Source organism: Lactuca serriola, chromosome 1 (assembly GCF_051521515.1).
Source record: "Lactuca serriola cultivar US96UC23 chromosome 1, Lser_US96UC23_V15, whole genome shotgun sequence".
NCBI lineage: Eukaryota > Viridiplantae > Streptophyta > Magnoliopsida > Asterales > Asteraceae > Lactuca > Lactuca serriola.
This window is the reverse complement of record NC_136408.1, coordinates 53,681,439-53,709,359: the sequence shown is the minus strand read 5'-3', so window position 1 is coordinate 53,709,359 and position 27,921 is coordinate 53,681,439. Positions and strand designations below refer to the sequence as shown.

Here is a 27,921-nt window from a genome sequence, read left to right as displayed (position 1 = left end):
TTACCCCAAGGTATACTAATTTTTCCTAGTCCAAACACTTGCATTCAGATGGCCCAACAAGACCCCAAGCATCTAAGCCCAAAAGAATGGCCCAAAATCAAAGCCTAAGATACAAAGCCCATTAGACTGAGTATGCGGGGGGGGGGGGGGGGGGGTACTCAGTTGTATGCTAAGGGTACACGCTAAATGGCTTGTACACCTAACGTACTCACCCATTCAGCCAGAACTCACTTTTAACCCTTAATCCATTAAGACATTGCTCTAAAATGTAGACCTGACTTCTTTGAGCTAGATTATCACGTAAAGTTGCTAACTTTACGTTCATGCATGTCTAAATGAAGCTCTTAAGCTTAAAATGACTTAATGGGTGACTTAATGCATGTATGAGACCCAATACCCCCATAAAGTTGGCACCTTTATGCTCAAGGAACTCCTAATAAGCCCAGATCTAAAAGAATAAGTCATTTAAACGTATTAACTCATCCACCAACCCAAAAAGGGACCAAAAGCTTAACAAACCAAGCCATAAAGAGATCTAAGCATTTACAAGCCAAGGTATGAACTTGATACCTCCAAAATCTTGCAAAAAGGGTGATGATGTTGCATCTATATACACCTCACCAAGAAAAGCACCTTCAATCTTCTTTACTTCCTTCACAAAGGGCAAAATAACCACCAAAATCTTCTCAAGAGCTCAAGAACACCAGAAAGAAGGCTTAAAGGGTTTTAGGAGGTTTCGGATTGGTAAAGAGGCTAGCCCTAGGGACTTAAGGTCTTTACATAGGGTGTACCACCATAAAATTAGGGTTTCATAACCTCCTCGTACGCTGGGCGTACGAGACCTCATAATCCTGTTTGCATCTGCTTAGTACACTAAGTGTACCATATGGTACGCCCCCACGTACTACTCCAAGGGCTAAAATGTAACATTTAAATAATAAAGGGCAATAATGAAACATATCAAGATCCAAGTGTTACAACTTACCTATGCACATTCCAGGTGTTGAAGTCAGACATTATAGAGTATGTTGTCGGCTATTGACTGTTGACCTGTTAAATGTTGAAGATTTTGGGTTGGAAATATATTTCTTGACCCAAAATAGGAGATAAATGGTTAGGTTTAAGAGAGGTGATTTGGGTTGTTTTGTCCAATATGATGTGTAGGTGAAACGTAAGGATGAAGATGGAGAGAGAGAGAGAGAGAGAGAGAGAGAGAGAGAGAGAGAGAAAGAGTGAAATAGGAGGGAGAGAAAAAGAAGGGGTATGGTGGTGGTGGTCGGTAGGTATTTCATTTTTTATTTTTTTATAATTATTTAAATAATAAAATAAATAAAGAAATGTAAAAACAAATAATAAGGGCAAAATTTTCTTTTCAACTTTTTCAGGGCCAAACAATGAAAAATGCTTGATTTTGGACCTTCTATGTAAATCGGAAACTTTTTGGACCTTATCCATAGTTTTTGAAAAACCACAAGGACCAACTTTGTAGTTTTGTCATTATTTATTTTGTCTTTTATTTAAAATTAATTCTAAATAAATAGAAAGGACATATAAGTTTTTTTTTATGTTGATGATGGACTATTTGTTAAAAGTTTTAAACCACAATGACCATTTATGAGACTTTTTGAACTTATAGACTAAGAGGGTCTTTGGCAAAGCCTAAAAAATAAGTTTTTTTTAACTTATTCCCGGTTCCACATCGGTATAAGTGAAAAAAATGTTTGGGTAAAACTTACTTAAAACACCTTATAGTTGTCCGATAAGTCATTTTTTGATAAGTCACTTATCAAAAACTTTTTATTTCACCATTCAACGAAATTGACAAATATACCCCTTAATCTAAACCTACATCGATACAAAAACATACGCTATGAGTTAATAATGTTATAGCGTTTTGACACCTCGTCAAACATTTTTTTAAAAACTCCATTTTAGTACCAATAAGTTAGAAAGTTAAAAATTATTTTAAATAAGGTGTGCCAAACGCCCTCTATATGTGGAAATAAAACCACGACATTTGTAAAATTTTCTCTAAGAACATGTGGCATGGGTATGTTAAGGGGGAAGTTATGGCTGAGGTGGCAAAGAAAATGGTGTTATAACACCATAAACACCACCCCTCGTACTAGTTAATGACATGTTATTTTGCTTTTCGTTGTAACGACGACACAATGCCACCCCACTTCTAGTTGTTATGACATGTTATAACATATACATACCAACTCCGCTTTTAATTTTTATTGTGTTGTCATTTGATGTGACAATTTTGGATGTTATAACATTGGATCATACTGGATGTTCTAAATAAAAACCAACTTTTTTTTAATGATGAACCGTAGAACCAGAAGAGAGATTGCAGCACCACTCTTTCAAGATACACCCTCCCTGTATGCTATTCACGTCGCCCACCTGCGCCTCCTTCGTCTCCGATTGACGTTGCCTGCACCTCCACACCCGACCTCGACCCTCCAACTCATTCGGCCTCCATCCGATGATTCCCCCTTCTTTCATAATGTTCACGCCTGTTGGACTTTAATCCAAACTTGCAACAGAAGACTTGGTCATTTATCTTTCCTAGTCCGTTGGTTTTATTTGATTTAGTCATCAGTATTTTTAGGAGTCAATAAGTAACCGGTTGGTTATTGAAATAGTGGTAGTCGTGATCCTAGTTTATTGGAAGTCTTTTATTATTTAAAGAGTTGTATGTTGCAGTCTTTTATAAGGGGAATACAGCAGAAAATTGCCCCAAAAATACCCTTGCAATTAATCCCCTGTTCTACTCTGTTCTTCCTTTCTTTTCACAGCAATCACAGCACCTGGTTTGCTTACAACGCCCACCCCTGGAGGTACACCGCTCGACCTATCTTCGATCTCTACTCTATTTTTTCTCAAGTCATCTTTTGATTTTATTAGCTTTTAGGTTTTGGTATTTGGTAAAATCTTTGTAATTAGTTTTTGGGAGTTTGACCTTTGTGTAACTCCTGTTATATAGCTCAAGTCAACAGAACTAAATCTTTTAAATTTGGTTCTATGCTTTTCATAATTGATCTTTCACCATCAGAGATTTTTCTTGTACACAAATCTTGTCGTTTACTCAAATAATGGTGAGCCATGGGATGGTGTTATTTGTGTAAATTTATGTTTATGTCACTGTGAAATACATATACAATTTGGTGAATTGCAAGATACAATCTACATAAACAATTTGATGTGGCTTATGTGGCAACTCTCTGATCAAGTTCTATATGTTTTTATAGATTTGTCATTCTATATGTTTTTGGTCAATTGCAAGATACAATATACGGTTATAGCACCTTGTACACATATTGTTTGTAGGAAATACCCGAAGGATATATTTGGCTTGAGGTTGAGAAAGCCATAAAAACCTATACTTCATAGTGACAATTGAATCTGGAAAGTCCTTATTTACTTGTTTGGCTGCTGGAAAAAAGGTTTTGAGATCAGTTTCATTGTATACCTTAATACCTGGGTGTCTAATAGCTTTTATTGTATATTATCCTTTGTTTACTGGTTTCAACATGTTCATTACAATGAGTTTATTTATCTAAGAGGGACCAAATAATGTTGATCACCAGTGCAGGTTTTGAACCTTTATCGTTGTGTTTTCAATAGCGATAAATACCTTGTATGCTTAAGGTTAATCCTTAAATCATCAAAGGTTATGTTCTCATTATCTCAATATTCATTACTATTATCGAAGATATGATTTTGGTGTTTGTAAATTGATCAGCACTGCCAAAGTATGCATGTATGTTTTTTTGTTTGTAGATTGCCCACCAATCAAATCACGCATTGAACCACCTGTTTTATTTATTTATTTATTATTTGTGTTTCATAATGGATGATATATATGATTAACTACTCCAATGAAACAAGCTTTTCAAAGTTTTTAATTTATTTGTATATTTAATCTATTTTTAATTAGATTAAAAATACAAACAAACCCTACTTGAAAGGTCTTTTAAGTTTAAAAAAAATTATTTTTTCTTAATTTCAGGTTAAGCAGTCAAACACTAAAAAAAACAAATCGTCTTTTTCTTGCAGACTGTAAATATTGAGTTCATATCTTCTTCTACAAATGTGGTTCGCAAACTATAAATGTTTTTACCTCTTAAAAACCGAACAACACCTTAGTATCAATAATTAAGTCATTTATACATCACCATAAATATGGAGAAACTCATAGGGTCATCCGGCATACATATTAGCCAATAAGCTCTTAATGGATTTTATCATTACAAATACACATCTTAATCAATTAGCAACTTCTTGAGTTCATGGGTTGGAATGGATGATTCTAGATGCAACTCAAGCTTGTTCCAAATCATTTGTTTTCAATTAACTTTCAAAAGCATTTCCATCAATCTATTCCTTAATTACTCAAACATTTCCACAACCTCGTTCTTCAATGTCTGATGATCCTTACTAATTGTTAAATCAAAACATTGGAATCATCAACAAAATCTCATAAGTTGCCATTGAAGCCATATATTGTGAATCCACAAAATGAATCTCATGGTTGTTTATGAATATCTAATTTGAGATTTGCTTTTAAATCATTGAAGTAGAGTTAATTCAATCATCAAACTCCATCAAGCATTCAAGCTAAATTACTTATGATTTCCCCATGGAAAGAGCTTCCAAAACCTCAAATCTCCACCGAACTCCACAACAATCAACTAGGGTTATTTCCAAACCTTAGATCGAGATTTAGCAAGTAAAGGTGAGTTTCAAAATTCCAAGCTACTCTTATCTTCAAACCATAGTTACTCCTTCAATCACTTCACTATAAAAGTATAAACTACCATGAAGGCTTGAAAATCGTCCAATGCAATTCCTCAATCTTCTCCAATTCAAAATTCTCCATAACGGAGGGAATACCACCCACTAGCATAAGTACTTCCACCTATTTGCACATTGGACCCCAAGTTTTGTATTTTCTTAAATGGACACCATTTGACTAGTTTTTTCAATAGAATTTCTTATGTTCACACATTTGCCCCATATTTTCCTACTCATAACAATATGGTGTTGACTAAGTCAAATTAATCCTTCAAGTATGCTTACTTGACATTCTTAGTAATTTTTATTTATTTAACAAAAATTTAACCATCCCATAAAACAAGATATTACATGCAGGGCTAACAAAATGGGCAAAAAGTTTTTACTATATGGGCTAAGAAGATGGGCTTGTAAATCCAGTTTTAAGTGGTGCTACTGCTACATATTTACCCGATCCCAATGAGTTCGGTTTCATGGAATAAATTACACGCCTGCCTTTTGAGGAAATAGTATTTAATGCTTTTTGGTTTACATTATCACCAACCAAATTTATTTCTTGATAAGATTAGAATCACCCTTTTTTTTATATCTTGTCTAATAAGTCCATCAATTCAATTCAATTGAGCTGTGACGGTATACTGTGAGGAGAGGAGAGCTAACATAGGGATGTACCGGCGCCGGTGTCTGAGAAATAAAAGAAAACCAGCCAGCTATTTCAGAGAAGATAAAGGAGAGAAATTCGAGTGACAGGCGACCCCTGACGGATATATATAGCGGAGACCTGAGGAAGATAACCTTACTTACTGAGTGCCAGATCGACTCCAAACTTACTGTTCTAAATTGATTTTAGTTTTCCCTCCAATTTCATTTCAGTTTTCGTTTACCCTCTCATTAATACCTAAAAGCAATGAATATGTACAATGAGGCCCTGCACCCTGTTAAAGTTCATCACTAGCCCAATAAGAACAAATATTATCTAGAAGAAATTAGTTTGTTCTAGAATGCTCTAGAAGATTCTAGAACATTATAGAAGACTATGGAAGACTCTGGAATATACCGGAAGAGTCTAGAATACTCAAGAACGACATGGAAGACCCTGGAAGGTTATGGATCATTCTAGAAGACACTAGAGCAACCTAGACCTCTCCAGAACATGATAGAACGTTCTAGAAACATATGAAAGCATGTAGAGTATGTTAGATAGTTCTAGAGTTATCTAGTATGTAGTAAGTGTATGCTAGTATCTAGAACCTTCATAAGAGGCCTATAAATAAGTATGGAGCTCATTTGCTCTAAACATTCCAGAAAGCCTCAAAGAAAGCAAAGTGTGTAGTAGTCAAACAAAGTGTAAGTTCTTCTTAAGTGTCATAATAAAAGTCTTGTTGTTTCCCACACAAAGAGTCGTGTTCAACAATCTGGTATCAGAGCCAGGTTTCTTGATAGTGAGAACGAGTTATTCTCATTGTATCGTGAATAGTTTGTGACTCTGCAAGTTTAGTATCGAAACTAGCTTGTTTGGTATTACCGAGGTACTGCCAACATGATGGGTGATCTCCAAGTCGTCGGAGGAATCAAGAAACTCAACAACAACAACAATAAAACGTGGGAAACGTGTATGAAGTCCTACTTACAAGGACAACATCTATGGGAGGTCGTTGGTGGAAGCGAAACTACGCCACCAGAGGAAGACGTTAATGGTGCTTTACGTAAATGGAAAATCAAAGCAGGCAAAGCAATGTTTGCCTTGAAGACCACAATCGAAGAAGAGATGTTGGAGCATATTCGGGATGAGAACACCCTGAAAGAAGCTTGGGACACGTTTGTGATGCTTTTCTCAAAGAAGAATGATACGAGACTACAACTTTTGGAGAACGAGCTATTATCAATCTCACAACGTGACATGACGAGTGCTCAATATTTCCACAAGGTCAAGTCGATATGTCGGGAGATTACTGAACTAGATCCGCAATCCGTCATTGCAGAAGCTCGAATGAAGAGGATCATTATCCATGGACTGAGGCCGGAATATAGAAGCTTTGTTACTGCTATACAAGGATGGCCCGTTCAACCATCACTTATAGAATTTGAGAATTTGTTGGCCAGCCAAGAAGCTATGGCTAAGCAAATGGGAGGCATCACGCTGAAGAGTGAAGAAGAAGCACTCTACACAAGTAAAAATCGGAGGAATTTCAAGCCACCTTCTAAAGAAGGATACAAAAATGCTGACAAAGGGAAGAGTCAGCCAGGAACCTCACAACCATGGAGATCTCAAAAGACCGACAATAAGAGTTCTCGGGGGAGGAGGTTCGAAGGCAACTGAAACAACTGTGGAAAGTGGGGCCACATGTCCAATGATTGTTGGTCAAAGAAAAAGTCTGTGGAAAGCAATGTTGTAACTTCCAAAAAGGAAATAGAGGATGAATGGGATGTTGAGCCATTATGTGCCATAGAAGAAAACAAGTTGGCACTCATGGCAATGATGGGAGAGTGTATCAACTATGAGAATGACTGGATCATTGATTCAGGATGCTTCAATCACATGACTGGTGATCAGAACAAACTACAAGACATGAAGGAGTACAAAGGGAGTCGCATGGTACTTACAGCCAACAATGCACGACTTCCAATTGCTCAGATTGGAAAAACAACGATCATGCCTGGTAATAAATCTGACATGGTGTCACTACATAATGTCTATCACATGCCAGGTATGAAGAAGAACTTGTTATCGGTATCGCAACTAACATCATCAGGCAACTACGTCTTGTTTGGCCCACAAGATGTGAAGGTCTATCGAGATCTTAAAATATCAGAAAAGCCAACAATGGAAGGACGGAGAGTGGAGTCCGTCTATGTGCTCTCAGCGGAGTCTGCATATGTAGAGAAGACTCGAAAGAACGAGACACCTGATCTATGGCATGCACGATTGGGACATGTTGGCTATCACAAGTTGAAGGTAATAATGGAGAAATCCATGCTTAAAGGGTTACCTCAACTTGAAGTCAAAACAGATATTGTTTGTGCTGGATGCCAGTATGGTAAAGCTCATCAATTACCATACAAGGAGTCAAATTTTAGAGCAAAGAAGCCACTAGATTTAATTCACTCGGATGTGTTCGGTCCTATCAAGCAGACATCAGTTAGTGGGATGCGGTACATGGTGACGTTCATTGATGATTATTCGAGATATGTGTGAGTTTTCTTCATGAAAGAAAAATCTGAAACATTCTCAAAGTTTCTAGAATTCAAGACAACGGTCGAAGGAGAAGTGAGAAAGAAGATTCGGTGTCTACGCTCAGACAATGGAGGAGAATACACATCGGAAGAATTCAATCGCTATCTGAAAGAATGTGGTATACGTCACCAATTCACATGTGCCAACACACCTCAACAAAATGGTGTAGCTGAGAGAAAGAATCGACATCTTGCAGAAATTTTTCGAAGCATGCTACACGTAAAGAATGTCCCAGGAAGATTTTGGGCTGAAGCAATGCGAATTGCTGCCCATGTGATCAATAAACTTCCCCAACCAAGGTTAGGTTTCATCTCACCATTTGAGACACTATGGAACATGAAACCTACTGTTAGCTACTTTCGAGTATTTGGTTGCGTCTGCTACGTATTTGTACCTAGCCATTTACGTAGCAAGTTTGAAAAGAAAGCAGTCAGGTGTATATTTGTTGGATATGACAATCAAAGAAAAGGATGGAGGTGTTGTGATCCAACAAGCGGAAGATGCTACACTTCAAGAGATGTAGTGTTCGATGAAGCATCTTCATGGTGGTCCTCAGAGAAGAAAGTATTACCAGACTCGGAAAATATTGAAGAAGTTTTAAAACAAAAGATGGAGGAGCAAACTGCACACATTTGGTCAAGTGTTGATACACCTGAAGATCCGAGCGACACTGATGTCATTGAGCAATAAGTAACTCAAACAAGTGATACCGGTGAAAGGGAGACGCCGCCTCCACAACTTCGAAGGACGGAAAGAATCTGAAAGCCTAATCCCAAGTATGCTAATGCGGCCATTTTAGAAGACGGTGTTAAAGAGCCGGAGACATATGAAGAAGCAATTAAGAATAAAGCTTGGCAGAAGGAAATGGAAGAAGAAGTTACAACCTTAGAGAGGAATCAAACTTGGGAACTAGTACCAAGACCAAGAGATATAAAACCCATTTCCTGCAAGTGGGTTTATAAAATAAAGCGTCGCCCAGATGGATCAATTGAAAGATACAAGGCCCGTTTGGTGGCTCGAGGGTTCTCACAACAATATGGATTGGACTATGATGAAACATTTAGTCCAGTGGCGAAGATAACTACTGTACGGGTGCTGCTAGCTCTTGCAGCTAGTAAAGACTGGAAATTATGGCAGATGGATGTAAAGAATGCTTTCTTGCATGGAGAATTAGACCGGGAGATCTACATGAACCAACCAAAGGGATTTGAGGATGAAGTTAATCCCAATCATGTGTGCAAGCTGAGAAAAGCTCTTTACGGATTGAAGCATGCACCAAGAGCCTGGTATGGTAAGATTGCTGAGTTTCTTACCCGAAGTGGTTATTCAGTTGCACATGCAGACTCAAGCCTATTCGTCAAAGAAAAAGAAGGGAAGTTGGCAATTGTGTTGGTTTATGTGGATGATTTGATCATTACCGGGGATGACGAAAGAGAAATCCATCAAACAAGAGAAAATCTATCGGTGCGATTCCAAATGAAAGAGCTGGGGGAGCTTAAAGACTTCTTGGGGCTAGAAGTTGATCATACAAAGGAAGGGTTGTTCCTCTGCCAACAAAAGTATACAAGAGATATACTTCAAAAGTTTGGCATGTTGGAGTGTAAGCCAGTATCAACACCAATCGACAACTAGTAGGTAGTCTTATCTACCTAACTTTATCTCGGCCTGTCATTGCTTATGCTATTGGAGTTATGAGTCGATACATGCAAAATTCGAAGAAACCTCATTTGGATGCTGCCCAACGGATCTTGAGATATGTCAAAGGTACAATTGACTATGGTCTCTTGTATAAAAGAGGAGAAGACTGCAAGTTGGTTGGATATTGTGATGCTGACTATGCAGGAGACCATGATACCCGAAGATCAACCACTGGGTATGTGTTCAAGCTTGGGTCGGGGCCAATATCATGGTGTAGTAAAAGACAACCAACAGTATCATTGTCAACCACGGAAGCGGAGTACAAAGCAGCAGCCATAGCAGCTCAAGAAAGTACATGGTTGGTACTCCTAATGGAGGACTTACATCAAAAAGTTGACTATGCAGTACCACTTCACTGCGATAACCAATCTGCAATTCGGCTGGCAGAAAATCCAGTATTTCATGCTAGAACAAAGCATGTAGAAGTGCATTATCACTTTATCAGAGAGAAAGTCTTGATGGAAGAAATTGAGACGCGACAGATCAAGACCGATGACCAAGTAGCTGACTTGTTCACCAAAGGGCTGAGTATTGGAAAATGTGAAGGTTTTCGCTATCAGCTTAACATGGTACGAAGAATGGGGGCTAGTGGTGAGGGGGAGTGTTAAAGTTCATCACTAGCCCAATAAGAACAAACATTATCTAGAAGAATTTAGCTTGTTCTAGAATGCTCTAGAAGATTCTAGAACATTATGGAAGACTATGGAAGACTCTGGAATATACCGGAGGAGTCTAGAATACTCAAGAATGACATGGAAGACCCTAGAAGGTTATGGATCATTCTGGAAGACACTGGAGCAACCTAGACCTCTCCAGAACATGATAGAACGTTCTAGAAACATATGGAAGCATGTAGAGTATGTTAGATAGTTCTATAGTTATCTAGTATGTAGTAAGTGTATGCTAGTATCTAGAACCTTCCTAAGAGGCCTATAAATAAGTATGGAGCTCATTTGCTCCAAACATTCCATAAAGCCTCAAAGAAAGCAAAATGTGTAGTAGTCAAACAAAGTGTAAGTTCTTCTTAAGTGTCATAATAAAAGTCTTGTTGTTTCCCACACAAAGAGTCGTGTTCAACACACCCGTTGGCATTGATGCCCCGGGCATAATCAGAGAAGATCTAGCAATAGGCGTTGGCTTCCTCCACCTTTTTTTTTTCACTTGAAGAAAACTTACATCAACCGACCCATCATGTCTTTTTTATTTTACCACAATCAGTTTGCTCACTTACGGATCCCACTTGAAGAGATACTCTCTGCCACCAACAACTTTTCTAGTGAAAATATCAGCAGACAAGATGGATTTGGATGGGCTTACAAAGGACAACTCTTGCGGTCAGGTGAATTGATTGACATCCTTGCACGGAGGTTAGATCGGGAATCCAATCAAGGACGTAAAGATTTATATATGACCGAGGTTTCGATGCTTTCTACACTCAACCATGAAAATTTGGTATCTGTCATTGGGTTTTGTGATGAAGACCATGAGCAGATCATCATATACAGGCACAAGAGCCATGGAAGTCTCGATGAATATCTAAGTGAGCCTAGGAATCTCACATGGATGCAAAGATTGCAGATATGTGTTGGAGTTGCGCGTGCATTGAGTTACATCCATTATGATAAGGGACCCGATTTTAGCGTCATACATCGTAATATCAAGAGCTCCAAGATTTTACTAGAGGATAACTGGAAACCCAAATTATTTGGTTTTCAACTTTCCATGAAAAATAAAGCAACTCGAAGACACAGACTTCTTCTTGACGATCTTAAAGGGACGGTAGGGTATATAGACCCAAGATATGAAAAGACTGGAGGCGCGCGTAACTTATAAGTCAGATGTGTACTCGTTTGGGGTTGTATTGTTTGAAGTCCTGTGTGGGAGGACAACATTCAATATTCCTGCTGAAAGGTGTTCAGCACATTCAAAAGAGGAAGCACTTGCTGATGAGATCTTGGAGCATGATCAAGCCGTCAAGCAACAATACAATAATAGAATGCCAGAGGAGGATGAGATCATGGAACAACCACCTGGTCCTGTACTAGATCCCCTAGACATGTTTACGTTTATCAATAGAAGATATAAGCACATAGCTGCATATGCCAGAAGGGGAATTACTAGCTCCATTGGCCATACTCCGTTATGAAGACAGTAAACTAGACTGTATGATCGATCCGGATCTATGGAAAAATAAATGGACCCACAATCATTCAACATCTTCTCAGAAACAACATATTACTGTTTGAAGGAGCAAGATCAGAACGTCCGGAAATAGATCAAATTGTCATAAGGCTTGAGAAAGCACTGAATCTTCAACAGAGACATGAAAATCGTGTAAGTGATCAGTTTTTTTTTTTTTTTTTTTTTTGTGTGTGTGTGTGTGTGTGTGTGTGTTGTCTTTCATCTGTCTTTTTTCACATTGAATTGGTTGCAGTTAACATTAAAGGAACGTTCAGATGTTGCCACTGAAGTTGAAGGTCCATCAACCAATCATTTGGAGGTAATTGATTTCTTTCTTAGAAAATGGAAAAAGAAATTGAAAGTATTAGGTATATTGATACACTAGACAGAGAGGCTCTTGCGTCTTATAAGTTATATTAAGGGTGAAACTCGTGTATTACACGGCTTTATTAAAATTAAAAATTTAATATCAATATATAAACATTAAATATTTTATAAATTAATACTTTTACATAACAAAATATAAAATTTTGAAATATTTATAAAAAAATCAAATCGTTTGGAGCATTAATGAGAATTAATTTTCAAATTAATATATAGAATTACTCATTTTCCTTATAAAGCCTGTTAGAATTTTATGGGATTTTATTTTAAGAAAATTAAAATCCTTAAAAAATGACAAGTGGAAAATAAAAATTCTAAAACTCCTACAAAATGACATGTGTCAAAATGAAGGAAAAGATGACATGTGGCAAAAAGATTTTCATTTAATATGGTAGATATAATGTCTTCTTACAGATTGAAACGAAATGTCTTTGCTAACCAACACTAGAATTATGTCTTAAACTATGGGATTGAAATGTTGTTGTTGTGAGACTTTTTAGCTTTAAGTTATAGCATTCACTCTCATACGTTAAAATACACAATTCAATGCCCATAATTTCCCCTTCAAATGCAATGTTGTCTTGCAGTGGGAGAGCCTGGAACACTTGAAGATTGGATTTCATGATATAGAGTTGGCCACTGAGAATTTTTCTCAAACACACTGCATTGGATCAGGTGCATATGGTAAGGTGTATAAAGCAGAAGTTAAACATGTTGATGGCCAAAATTCCTCGAAAATAGAAGGGAAGAATGTATGTGATCTCCCCAAGATACGCACCACCGTAGCTATAAAATGCATCTTTAAAAGAGAAGACACACAAGATGAAAAAGGATTATGCGCAGAAATTAAAACATTTACCAGTTGCAAGCATCCCAACATAGTCTCTTCTTGGTTTTTGTGATGAAAAATCTCAGATGATTCTTGTCTACGAGTATGTATCCAGGGGAAGCCTTGATGATTATTTGAGGGGAATTCATAACATGATTAATCTTAAATGGGTACAGCTTCTGCAAATGTGTCTTGATATTGCAGAGGGACTAAATTACCTTCACAATGAACAAAGCATAATACACCGCAACATAAAGAGTGACAACATTCTGTTGGACGATAATTGAGTGGCAAAGATTGCTGACTTTGGGCTCTCCAAATTGGGTCCCATATCTGAACAGGTCAGTTACCTGGAGACAAATGTTGCAGGTACAAATGTGTACTTGGATCTAGAATATGAGAAGACGTATAGGCTGAAAAAAGCATCAGATATATATTCCTTTGGAGTAGTTTTATTTGAGATCATGTCTGGAACTTTGGCCTATGATACAAAGTCCATGAAGGAAAATGACAAGGGGCTTGCATCATTTGTCAGACAACACTTTACACTTCCAAATTAAAGGGAACACTAAAGGATACGTTAGATCCAAAGCTAAAGGAAGAATTTGATGATAACGTTTTTACTCTTCACAAAGGGCCCAATCAAGATTCCTTGGATACATTTTTAAATATCTCATATCAATGTTTAGGATCCAGAAACACAAGCCCAACGTCCAAAAATTGCAACTGTCATCAAGGAACTCAAGAAAGCATTATACTTTCAAGTACGTAACGTAACGGCCTGTTTTGAGTTACTCATTAATATTTGCAACTGAGGCGAATTTATGTAGTAGCTAGGTGGTCGGAGGACCCACCTAATTTTTTAAGTTTACTTACAATTCTCTACTATTTTTTTTTTTGGAACTGCCTATAAATGTTTTCTAGTACCTACCATATCCCATAAAATTTTAGAGTTTCTATAGATTTTTTTTTATTTTTTATTTTTATAAAAAAGTAAAAAAAATCACCTAATATTTTAGAGTTCTATTCTAGATTTACCTCTAATTTGATGGTTGTACTTAGATAGTAAATTTTGGGTCGTACTACTTCAAAGTAATTCACACAATGTCTGGTACAGTAGCATGCACATATTGTTGGTTTAATCCAGAGGGTATTTTGGGAAATTTAAGTTTATTTAGTAGCTTGACACTTTCAAAAGGCCATGTTGGCCATATTTCCTTTTCTTTAGGCGTAATCAAGAAGTAGGTTAGTTGCCCCATTAGTTTAGGAAACATTTTCCTTATTTTCCTTTTAATATGTAGTCGATTTCCCAGTCAAGTATTCGTATGAAAAATCAGAAAATTAGCCCCACTCTGTTCTTTTCAATCCTGCAGTAAAGTGAGTAGATTTTGCCCCCACCTGCACAGGCCTTTCTTGTTCTTTTTGATTACCCTATGAATAAAGCTCTTAACTTTCCTGTGTAAAAGACAATATTTTGGTATCAGAGCATAACCTGGTGTATGCCCAAATACCAACCTCGTACCCTCAACATGGGAGACAGAAATGAAAGGAACGAGAAAGACGGACCCATCACGCTTTACTACCCCATGCTCTCAAGAAGCAATTATGTTGCGTGGGCAATAAAGATGCGTGTTTTCGAAAACACGCTCAAGGCGTCTGGGACGCTGTTGAACCACGCACCCCCAATACGGTTGTCGAAGTGAAGAAGGATAAGATGGCCTTGGCGGCCATTTATCAAGGCATACCGGAAGATTTGTTACTCTCGTTGGCAGAGAAGCAAACGGCTAAGGAGGCATGGACAGCACGCAAGACTATGTTCATGGGAGCAGATAGGGTTAAGACTGCGAGAGTCCAAACCCTCAAGGCGGAGTCCGAACTGTTAAGCATAAAAGAAACTGAGAAGATTAACGAGTTTGCTGTGAAAGTGAACAATGTAGTAAGTAACATAAGAGCTTTGGGTGATGTTGTAGAAGAAGATTATGTGGTAAAGAAATTACTCCGTGCGGTACCGTCCAAGTTTGTTCAAATAGCCTCTACTATTGAACAGTTAGCTGATTTAGACAACATGTCAGTTGAAGAAGTAATTGGATGATTGAAAGCTCATGAAGAACGGGTAAAGGGGCACAACGGGCACACAGAAAACACAGAAGGAAAACTTTTTTTGACTCATCAAGAGTGGTCTGATAGAAAAAAAAAGAGATGAGGATCAGAAGTCATCCCAGCGAGACAAACGACCCAATGCCAGTTCCCGTGGCCAAGGGAGAGGTAGTGGGAGGAGTGGTACCTGGTCTGGCCGTGGTGGGCGTCACGGTGGTGGCGCTTATCACAATAGAGATGGAGGGCGCGGATCATCAAACAATAGTGACAAAGAGAAGATACAGTGTTACAACTGTCAAGACTTTGGGCACTACATTTTCCAATGCAAAAATCAACGTCGTGAAAGGAATCTAGAGGCCAACTTAACACAAGTACCAGATAATGATGAACCAGCTTTGTTGTTGTCCAGTGGCGGAGCCAGGGTCAACGTAAAGGGGTATCCCGAACCAATGGGTTCGATTTCTTGGTTTTTCAGTTTTCCAGACTCGGTTTCGGGTTTAAACGCAAACCCATTCAAAGGTTTAACTTGTTGAGAAATGAGAATCTTGTGTTGCTTATATAACAGATGTATATGTTGGAATAGTGTCTAAGGCTGCAACTATATTAGGCAAGTATTTGACCCGGTTGTCCATGGTCCTTTTGGGTTGCCTTCACCATAGCAACTTGATAGGATGATTTATTAAGAGAGAGTAAATATTATTAATATATTATGAGAATAATATAATGAATAATATATTTGTTATTTGATTAATATAAGTCATAGAATTAATTAGAATTAATTTGATGACTTAAAGAGATTAATTAAATAAAGGGGTATAAACTGTCAATTGTTTGATAGTTAAGCTTTAGACTGTAAATCCATTGGGATATGCTTTGGACGAATTCTAAGAGTGTTAGGATAGCCAAAATCGTCCAAAGGCTTATCTATGGAATGGATTTGGATAGCCTTAAGAGAAGATTATCCAATTAGGGTTTAGGTTGTAACCCTTAAGGAGTCTACAAGTATAAATAGACCCCATAACATAGGGAATTCTACACATCTCATAAAGTAAGAGAACCCTGGCCGAATTCCTCCCCTCTCCTCTCTCCTAAATCATTCTTCTTGCTATTGGTGTTTGTAAGCCATTAGAGGAGTGACATTTGTGACTCTAGAAGCTCCAAGACCTCAAGATCAACAAGGAACTCAAAGGTATGATTCTAGATCTGTTTCAATGTTGTTATTTATCCTAATTAGTCATTAGAAGACTTGGATTCAAAGCATGTTTATTAGAAAGCCTAGATCCAAGCATTAGGGTTTTGCATGCGCACATATGAAAGTTCTTATGGCTAAAACCCATCAGTCGTATCAGAGCCTAGCTTGGTTTTCTTTAAATTGTTGCTTGATTAACTGAAACAAACCTGCAAAATTCGATTTTTAGGTTTCTGAGTCACTGACTCGGCGAGTCCCAAGGTGGACTCGGCGAGTAGGCCTGACTCGGCGAGTCCCCTTGTGCACTCGGCGAGTCCAGGCGTCAGGAATGGCCAGATTCGGGATTTTTTCATAATTATCTTATGGAAACTTACCTTAATCATAATAGATCAATCTAAATCCGATTTTTTGATATATATATGACTATTATCTTGATCTAGTTAAAGGTATTTATCAACTAATAAAATATTTAATTTCCTTATATGATAATTAATTAATTATTTTAATTATTTTGGTAATTATCTTGAATAAAATCAAATATAGATAATTAGGATATTAATTGTTAATTGGAATTATTTGTTATTTGATCCTCCATGTTTTAAATGTTTAAAACCTACCCTCAAGTTTTGAAATTTATATTTGTGATTAAAAGTTTTAATTTAGACAACTTAAATTTCAAACCCTAGATTTTAAAAGTTTTAAAATACAACCCTATACTAATATGATATTACTAGAATAATATATATATATATATATATATATATATATATATATATATATATATATATATATATATATGTATAACTAAATGCTAGTCTTACCATTAGTAGGCCTCATTCACGAAGCCGATCTATAAGGTGGGTATAAGGTTGCGGCCTATAAAATGGCGCTTAATGGGTGTACACTCACACCCACCGCTTGCTTGATTGGTGGAGGGTCGTTAGCCGAACGGGTAGGATAGGGCAACCTCATCCTCTCATTAAAAGTATAATAAGAAATACAAAGTAACTACACATTTTTTTAAAATTTCCCAATCCTAGTTACTTTAGGAAAAGTGAATTGATGCAATCCCATGAAATTACACTTTGCACCTTGCTAAGATGTTAGTGGAGCGTGTGTGGTTTACCGGCACACTAATTGGTTCTAAGAGAAGGTGGCAAAGGGTGATTCATTGTTTATCATAGTTCGATGGAGCGTGTGTGGTTTACCGGCACATCGAATAGGTGATCGTTACAATGAAGGCACCATGTGAATTTGCATGGTAATTCACACCCGCTTTGTGATCCTCGGCATCCCAGTCACAAACAAGAGGGGCATATCGAGATTTAAACATGCCATTGAATAGTTTCAATGAATCTCATCCGAACCTAGGAATTCTCAAAAACACTTAGGACTAATAGTTTAAGTTTTGTGATGGAGAATTAGTGAATCGTCATTCACTTACCTTCAATTTATTTGCATGTTAGATTACGGCATCCCTTTTCTAGTATGTAAATGTTATTGTTGGATCCTAGCCCTAATTTTTCTTATTGGGTGATAATTAGGGATTCTTATTCTAATCTATCTTTGTCCTTTTCTAATTGTAGATGTCGAACGCAAACAACGCTGCTGCTAGTTCTTTCACGTTGATGAGCCTTTGCCAAAAGGTCACCTTCGATGGAACAAACTTTAGCGAATGGATAAGATACATTCGCACCATTGCTCGCTATGAGGATAAGGAGTATGTCCTCGATGAGAAGCTCGAGAAAATCAACCCCGAAGTTGCTACTCCCGCCGAAATCACCGCCTTTGAAACTCATGAGCGAGATGCAACGAAGGTACATTGCATCATGATCGCCACCATGAACTCCGAATTCCAAAAGTCCTACGAGGACATGTACCCGTACAAGATGCACCAAGACTTATTGGAGAGATACCATCAAAACGCGAGACAAGAGCGTTATGAGATTTTCACCAACATGATTTCCGCGAAGATGGGTCATGGAGAATCTCTTACCGTGCACCTGCAAAAGATGCAAAGGTATGTCGACCGCCTTCGCAAGTTAAATGTTGACTTCGGTGAAGACTTGGCGATCGACATGGTGCTTCACTCTTTGTCTCCAATGTACAACCAATTTAGGATGACCTACCACATGAACAAAGAAGAGGTCACCCTAAGCAAACTCCAAGGTCTCTTGAGGGTCGCTGAGAGCAACTTCAAGGACAAGTCTGTTGCACCTACTCCCAATCCGTCCGCTGCTCCTGTCTTGGCTATTGGTCAAGGGAAGGGAAAGAAGAGGAAAGCTTCATCGAAGAACTATCGCAAGGTGAAAGCCCGAGATGGTGCCTCTTCTAGTGGGACCAAAGTTGATCCCGCTAAGCCCTGCTCTAACCCGAAGGAGGCAGAGTGCCACCACTGCCACAAGATAGGACATTGGAAGAGAAGCTGGCCGGATTACCTGCAAGCGATCAAAGAGGGAAAGATCAAGCCATCTTTCGCAGGTATATACACAATCAAATCTAACGATTCTAATCATGCTATTTCTTGGGTTCTTGATACCGGTTGTGATTATCACATTTGTTCTAATGTGCAGGGACTAAGAAGAAGTAGGGATGTGGAGCAAGGAAGGATCAATCTAATCATGGGGAACAGAAGATCGTCGCCTGTGACCAAGATTGGAGTGTATTCTTTAGTGCTTAAAAATAGTTTGGTTTTAGATTTGAACAATTGTTGCTATTCGCCAGAAATGGCTAGAAACATCATTTCATTTCATGGTTTATATAGACAAGGATTTAGATTTTCTTTTAATAATGAGAATGGTTCTATTTTGGCTTATCTAAATGGTGTCTTTTACTTTGAAGCTATACCATGTAATGGAATATATGAAACCGTTATGATTGTTGATAACTTAGGAAATAATGTTTTGAATATTGATTCTTCCACTAGTATGGATAAAGTATCCTTGTGGCATTGTCGACTTGGACATGTCAACAAGAAACGCATAGCCCAACTCCAAAAGGATGGAGTGTTGGAGTCATTCGACCTTAGGGAAGATGACACATGCGAGTCTTGTTTGCTTGGAAAGATGACTAAGTCACCCTTCAAGAGTACATGTGAAAGGGGCGAGGGTCTATTGGACCTAATACATACCGATGTATGTGGACCGTTTAGATCAACCACGAAGGATGGGAACCGCTTCTATGTGACTTTTACCGATGAGTATAGTAGATATGGGTATATCTACTTAATCAGGCAAAAGTCAGACACCTTTGAAAAGTTCAAAGAGTTCAAGAATGAAGTGGAGAATCAATTGGGCAGAAAAATCAAGATGCTTCGATCCGATCGAGGAGGAGAGTACCTAAGTCTTGAATTCCACGATTATCTCAAGGAGTGTGGAATAGTTTCACAATTGACGCCTCCTAGGACACCGCAGTTGAATGGTGTGGCAGAAAGGCATAATCGAACCTTATTAGATATGGTTCGCTCTATGATGAGTCGTGCTTCACTACCAATCTCTTTTTGGGGGTATGCCTTAGAGACTGCCGCCCATATCCTTAACCGAGTCCCTACTAAGAAGGTTGCCAAAACACCTCACGAGATGTGGACAGGGAAAGCTCCCTCGTTGGCACATATCAAGGTTTGGGGTTGCGAGGCTTTCGTAAGACGAGATACTCACGACAAGCTTGAACCTCGAAGTGAGCGATGTATTTTCATCGGCTACCTGCAGACATCCTTTGGATATCTCTTCTATAGACCGAAGGACAATGTTGTCTTCGTTGCGAGGAGAGGAGTTTTCCGAGAGCGAGAACTCATAAGCCAAGGAGACAGTGGGAGGCAAATCGAACTTGAAGAGATTGAAGAGTCGATAGATGAAGGAACCTCTACCGCTGGCATTCAACCCGAGGAGGAAACTCCGGTTGAACCGATTGACGAATCCTTACCTCTTAGACGTTCCGATAGAGTTAGAGTTCATCCCCAGTTTTATGGCTTTCATATTACTACCGAAGGGGACACGTATATTAGTGATGGTACACTAGTAAATCTTGATGAACCTAATAGCTATAAGGAAGCCATGGCAGGCCCGGAGTCTGTAAAGTGGAAAGAGGCAATGGATAGCGAGATCCAATCCATGTATGATAACCAAGTTTGGAATTTGGTTGATTACGTGCCCGGACGTAAGACCGTTGGGTGCAAATGGATCTTCAAGAAGAAGACCGACGTGGATGGGAACGTACACACATATAAAGCGCGATTGGTCTCGAAGGGCTTTACTCAAACTCCCGGAGTTGACTATGATGAGACCTTCTCATCAGTTGCGAAGATTAAATCTATTAGAGTGATGCTAGCAATTGCCGCATTTCATGATTATGAGATTTGGCAAATGGATGTCAAGACCGCTTTCCTTAACGGAAAGTTGGCTGAGGATGTTTACATGGCTCAGCCAGAGGGGTTTGTGGATCCGAAGCATCCGGATAGAGTGTGTAAGCTTGAGAAGTCCATTTATGGACTTAAGCAAGCGTCTCGCAGATGGAATCTTTGCTTCGATGAGAAAGTCAAAGTGTTTGGATTTGTACGAAGCGAAGACGAATCTTGTGTATATGTCAAAGCCAGTGGGAGTATAGTAAGCTTCCTCGTTCTATATGTCGATGACATATTACTAGGAAACGACATTCCGACTCTGCAGGAGGTTAAGTCCTGGCTCGGGAAGTGCTTCGCTATGAAGGACCTCGGAGAGGCTTCTTACATTTTGGGAATAAGGATAGTAAGAGAAAGGAGTAAGAGACTAATTGGACTTAGTCAGAATACTTACTTAGAGAAGGTACTAAAATGTTTTAGTATGGAAAACTCAAAGAAGGGAGAACTACTGATACAAAGTAATGCCAAATTGAGTAAGACTCAAAGTCCGAGTACCGAAGCTGAGATAGCGGAAATGAGCCGAGTACCATACGCTTCCGCAGTTGGCTCAATCATGTACGCTATGACTTGTACTCGCCCTGATGTAGCCTTCGCTTTGAGCATGGTTAGCAGATATCAAGGGAATCCTGGCAAAGCACATTGGATTGCGGTGAAAAACATCCTTAAGTACCTTCGGAGGACGAAGGAATGGTTCTTAGTCCTCGGAGGGAATGATGACTTGAAGGTGCGAGGGTATAGTGACGCCAGCTTTCGGACCGACAGGGACAACTACCGTTCGCAGTCGGGCTGGGTCTTTACCCTAAATGGAGGAGCAGTGACATGGAAGAGTTCCAAGCAGGAAACCGTAGCTGATTCAACGTGCGAATCAGAGTACATTGCAGCAAGCGAAGCGTCGAAGGAGGCAATATGGCTAAAGAACTTCATCGGTGATCTTGGAGTTGTACCTGCCATAAAGGAGCCTATGGAGATTTTCTGTTATAACGAAGGCGCGGTTGCCTTGACCAAGGAACCGAGGGATCATGGTAGATCAAGACATATCGACAGATGGTATCACTTCATTAGACATCGTGTAGAAAAAGGACAACTCATAGTTAGGAGGATATCATCAGAAGATAACCCAGCAGATCCGCTTACGAAGGGACTGAGTAGGGTTAAGCACTTGCAGCATGCTAGGAGTATTGGGCTGAAGGATGATATTAGCATAGATTAGATAGTATTAGAAACGTGTAATAGATAAATGTAATTGACATTTGATGATTAAATAAAGGAGTTTTATTTATGAGTAATGTTACTATCTTATGTTAGTTGTTTAGCTATTGTTTCACTTTGCATGTTTTGACTTCCAGAATAATTGAGTTTATTAGGAATAATCGAATTGTTCAAATGGTCCACAATCGTTCATATGTTGGGAGTAGATATGAATGAAGATTGTCATGAATTGATGTGTAGAATGTCTAAATGGTGTTAGACATAGCAAAGGATTGCTACAATGTTCATGAGTGCTTATGAACTAGTTTTGAGCATTGGAATAAACCCGCGCTTGCTGGAATCACCTTGTGGAATACGATATAAAAGGTGATCGCAAGACGATAATATCATATAGTCTTAAAACCTAGATATATGGTTTATTATTTGTTAATTGATTGTACATTGATAATACGAAAACGCATCAGTAACTTGGTGTTATAAAACGTATTGTTGTGTATAGTTGGTTAATGAATAAGTAAATGCATATAAGTCGAAGTTTATCTGTAACTTTTATCTAAGAAGGTAAAAGCGATATCTCGGCCGCTCGATGATTTGATTTGACTTATGTGTCGGGCCCGGTCAGAACTGAATTGATGTGTTCGATTAAGTTCTATGTCGAATAAATCAGAGATCGAGAAACCTAAATTCTTGACTAACCATTCCATAGGATTGTCAGCATGATATCTAACAGAGGATTGTACGTTCCCTTATCTAAAGGACAAGATTGATTAGATCAGAGTTGACAGCGTCTTTGAGAACTACGATTGCAGACCGAATTGTACTTGTGCATATAGTTACTAGACTTATCCAAGTGGGAGACTGTTGGAATAGTGTCTAAGGCTGCAACTATATTAGGCAAGTATTTGACCCGGTTGTGCATGGTCCTTTTGGGTTGCCTTCACCATAGCAACTTGATAGGATGATTTATTAAGAGAGAGTAAATATTATTAATATATTATGAGAATAATATAATGAATAATATATTTGTTATTTGATTAATATAAGTCATAGAATTAATTAGAATTAATTTGATGACTTAAAGAGATTAATTAAATAAAGGGGTATAAACTGTCAATTGTTTGATAGTTAAGCTTTGGACGAATTCTAAGAGTGTTAGGATAGCCAAAATCGTCCAAAGGCTTATCTATGGAATGGATTTGGATAGCCTTAAGAGAAGATTATCCAATTAGGGTTTAGGTTGTAACCCTTAAGGAGTCTACAAGTATAAATAGACCCCATAACATAGGGAATTCGACACATCTCATAAAGTAAGAGAACCCTGGCCGAATTCCTCCCCTCTCCTCTCTCCTAAATCATTCTTCTTGCTATTGGTGTTTGTAAGCCATTAGAGGAGTGACATTTGTGACTCTAGAAGCTCCAAGACCTCAAGATCAACAAGGAACTCAAATGTATGATTCTAGATCTGTTTCAATGTTGTTATTTATCCTAATTAGTCATCAGAAGACTTGGATTCAAAGCATGTTTATTAGAAAGCCTAGATCCAAGCATTAGGGTTTTGCATGCGCACATAGGAAAGTTCTTATGGCTAAAACCCATCAGTATAGGGGCTATGTTTCATTTTAGGGCCGATGTGGGACAATTTAAGAATTATAAGAAATAAGAAAGAAGGTGAAGGGATATAGGATAAAAACTGATAAATAAAAAAACTTACCATATGTCAAGCCCAAGATTCGAACTTCGAACCTCCGGAAAAACACCATGTCGTCATAACCAACTGAACCAACTAGAGCTTTTGTTATTTTTTCGCAAAACACATTTATATTAAGGAACGCAAAATAAACGAAATTTTTCGGAAAAATTTATACTACTAAATTTTTTTGAGGGGTATCTCGGGATACCCCGGGATCCAATGTGGATCCGCCAGTGTTGTTGTCTGCATACAACTCTGAAAAGGTGTTCCATGAGGTATTTCTTAATGAAGAAAAAGTCACGCCAAAGCTAAGATCAGAAGGGAATGAAACAAGCAAATCTAAGGTGTGGTACTTAGACAATGGAGCCAGTAATCATATGACAGGAGAAGAAGAAAAGTTTCGTGAAATCGATAAGACCATAAAAGGATATGTCAGGTTTGGGGATGGCTCCAAAGTTCGAATAGAAGGCAAAGGAGCAATATTATTTATGTGTAAAAATGGTGAACAAAGACTACTTCAGGAGGTGTATTATATCCCAAGCTTATGCGGCAACATAATAAGCTTGGGACAGTTAGATGAAGAGGGTGACAAGATACTCATGCATGGAGCATTTTTGTGGATTCATGACAGAACCGGGAGGCTACTGATGAAAGTCACAAGATCAGCAAACCGTTTGTACAAGATAGCCTTGAATGAGATTGAAGGGAAATGCTTACGCAGTGAAGAAAATGAAAGAAGTTGGTTATGGCATAACCATCTAGGGCACGTGAACTTCACTTCACTTAGATATATGTCAAAGACTAACATGGTTCGTGGGCTGCCATGTATTCGAGCCCCCTTGAGTCCATGCGAAGGATGTTTAGTTGGGAAACAAATATGAACCTCACAGCCAACAGAAGCCAACTTCATAGCAACAAGAAGACTCGAGTTAGTGCACGGGGACTTGTGTGGTCCAATCACACCAGTCACACCATCAGGAAAAAGGTATTTCTTACTTCTTGTAGATGACTTCACTCGTGTTATGTGGATTCATCTCATGAACACGAAAGATGAGACTTTGGGTGTGTTCAAGAGATTTCGGGCGCTTGTAGAAAGTGAAACATGTGACAAGATCAAGACTTTTAGAGTAGACACGGGTGAAGAGTTTGTGTCCAAAGATTTCGGTAACTATTGTGAAGAAACAGGTCTGAATCGACACTACACGACACCCTACACCTCCCCCTCCCAACAAAATGGGGTCGTGGAGAGGAGGAATAGAACAGTAATAGAGATAGTTAGAACAATTCTGAAGTTCAAAAGGTGCCAAAGAAATTATGGGGAGAAGCAGCAAGACATGCAGTGTATGTGCTTAACCGTGTGTCAACAAAGGCATTAGAAAACACAACCCCATACGAGTGTTGGACCGGAAGAAAACAAAATGTTGAACACCTGCGGGTGTTTGGCTGTATTGCTCATGCAAAAGTCATGAAAGGCCATCTCAAGAAACTTGAGGATAGGAGCAAGAAATATGTATATCTTGGAACAGAATTCGGAAGCAAAGCATACAGACTGCTTGATCCCAGCACTGGAAAGATTTGTGTGAGTAAAGACGTGTGCTTTGAGGAAGACAACCGGTGGATATGGGAGAACTCTGAACGATTTAAAGAACATTTAGGTTGTCCATTGGTTGTGGAATGATACAACGAGGAGGCTGGTGAACAGGTACAATATGATGCACCTTCAGAAACTTGGGGCTTTAGTGAAGGTGATACCACAATGGACTTCTTCAATATAAGTGAACAAGCCCACTTCGAAAATGAACAGAGCCCAACAGAACAGGCCCACAACTCCAATAAACACTCTTTCGTCCTCACCATCTAACCTTAGTACACCCACAAGTTCAACATGATCAAATACCACCACCTCAGAATCAACAGGTGGCGGTGCACCAAAGAGATACCGTCGGTTGTCGGATATCTACAGACAAGAAGATGAACTCCTGCTCACTTTGGATCACGAAGAACCAAGCTCTTTTGAAGCAGCAAAGAGTAATGTCGAGTGGGTAAAAGCCATGAAGAGCGAATTGAGTGCCATTGAGAAGAACAAGACATGGGAATTAGTGAAGCTACCATAGGGTCGAAAACCCATTGGTCTCAAGTGGGTCTTTAAACTGAAACGGTACCCAAAAGGAAACATCTTAAAGCATAAAGCTCGGCTAGTAGCGAAGGGGTATGTTCAGAAACAAGGGATCGATTTTGAAGAAGTCTTCGCTCCAGTGGCCCGACTTGAAATAGTGAGAGTACTTCTAGCTCTCGCAGGCAAGAATGGATGGCGAGTCCATCATTTAGATGTGAAATCAGCATTATTACACAGGAAGCTGGAGGAGGAAGTGTATGTATCGCAGTCGGAGGGTTTCGTTAAGAAAAACTCGACAGGTATGGTGTACAAACTGTCCAAGGCGTTGTATGGTCTTCGACAAGCCCCTCGGGATTGGAATGCACGCCTTGATAAGTACCTGAAGCAGATTGGTTTCAGAAGATGTGTTCATGAGTATGCAGTGTACATAAGAAAGTCGAAAGAAAACGTGTTAATAGTAGGGGTCTATGTTGATGACCTCATTGTAACCGAAGGAAATGAGGATGAAGTAAACACATTCAAGAAACAAATGAACTGGGAATTTGAAATGAGCGACTTGGGGTTGTTATCATACTACTTGGGTATCGAAATGACTCAAGAAAAGAATGGAATCAGGTTAAAACAAACAGGATATGCTAAGAATTTGTTGAAAAAGATGGGCATGGAAGAATGCAATGGAGCAAAGGTACCCATGGAGCACAAACTGGAATTAACAAAGGATGAAGATGGTGAACCCGTAAATGCTACTGAATATAGAAGTATTGTTGGTGGTCTGAGATACTTATGCCACACTAGACCTGACATAACATATTCAGTGGGAATTGTAAGTCGTTTCCTTGAAAGGCCCACTAAACTTCACCATCAAGCTATGAAGAGAATTCTAAGATATGTACAGGGAACTCTCAATCTTCGACTGTTTTACCCTCAAAGCTCTAGAAAGAATGAAGTGATTGCATTCTCAGATAGCAATCACACCCGAAACCTGGTTGACAGAAGAAGTACAAGTGGAATGGTGTTCTACTTGAATGAAAGTCCAGTGACATGGAGTTCCCAGAAACAGAGATGTGTTGCACTGTCATCGTGTGAAACGGAGTTTATGGCAGCAACTATGGCAACATGTCAAGGAGTCTGGCTTCGTTGTTTGATCCAGGAGATAACATGGAAAAGCTAGGCCCAGTAACAATCCACATTGACAATAAGTCAGCTATTGAACTAGTAAAACATCCCGTCTTCCATAGGAGAAGCAAGCACATAGACACCCAGTTTCACTTTATCAGAGAATGCATTGAAAGGGGGGATGTTGTTGTAAGGCATGTTGTAAGTCATGAACAGAGGGCTGATATCCTCACCAAACTGTTGGCAAGAATCATGTTCAAGGACATGAGAGAAAAGCTTGGAATGGAGACTCTGGATTAAGGGGGAATATGTTGGTTTAATCCAGAGGGTATTTTGGGAAATTTAAGTTTATTTAGTAGCTTGACACTTTCAAAAGGCCATGTTGGCCATATTTCCTTTTCTTTAGGCGTAATCAAGAAGTGGGTTAGTTGCCCCATTAGTTTAGGAAGCATTTTCCTTATTTTCCTTTTAATATGTAGTCGATTTCCCAGTCAAGTATTCGTATGAAAAATCAGAAAATTAGCCCCACTCTGTTCTTTTCAATCCTGCAGTAAAGTGAGTAGATTTTGCCCCCACCTACACAGGCCTTTCTTGTTTTTTGTGATTACCCTGTGATAAAGCTCTTACCTTTCCTATGTAAAAGACAATACATATATTGATTAAAATATTTAATGACCAATATATTGAAATTTACTATTTTTAAAGATAAAATAATTTTGTTGAGCAGTGTTAATGAGTAAAATATACTTGTTGAAAACTGTGCAATGAAAAAATTTCTTGTTTCTTGTTAATACACAGGGACATCCTCAATATTCAATTGCTGCATAAGACAAAAGAATTAGTATTACATTAGTTATTAGTTCATTTGCTCAAAATATATATACCAACTTATCACTCTTGGAGCACTTGATTACAAGTAGTCAAACATTTTATCTTTCATGTCAAGATGGTAAATTTAAATAAGGTTTTCATATGAGT

General features: G+C 38.6%; 1 protein-coding gene and 1 long non-coding RNA gene across 2 annotated transcripts; both read left to right on the top strand.

Moving 5' to 3' along the window:
* The first annotated feature begins 6,343 nt into the window (after positions 1-6,343).
* Positions 6,344-7,123, top strand: LOC145055060 (uncharacterized). The gene has a single exon (XM_079003347.1). It carries the CDS (start codon positions 6,344-6,346, stop codon positions 7,121-7,123), a length of 780 nt encoding a protein of 259 aa, XP_078859473.1.
* A 4,807-nt stretch (positions 7,124-11,930) lies between these two features.
* Positions 11,931-13,668, top strand: LOC145068672 (uncharacterized). Its single transcript, XR_013689042.1, has 3 exons — positions 11,931-12,070; positions 12,171-12,236; positions 12,889-13,668. It is a non-coding gene; the product is annotated as an uncharacterized LOC145068672 (long non-coding RNA).
* Positions 13,669-27,921: the final 14,253 nt, after the last annotated feature.

Bases quoted from the DNA above. Each gene is read 5' to 3' on its own strand.
- LOC145055060 (XM_079003347.1), top strand. From the start codon at position 6,344: ATGATGGGTGATCTCCAAGTCGTCGGAGGAATCAAGAAACTCAACAAC.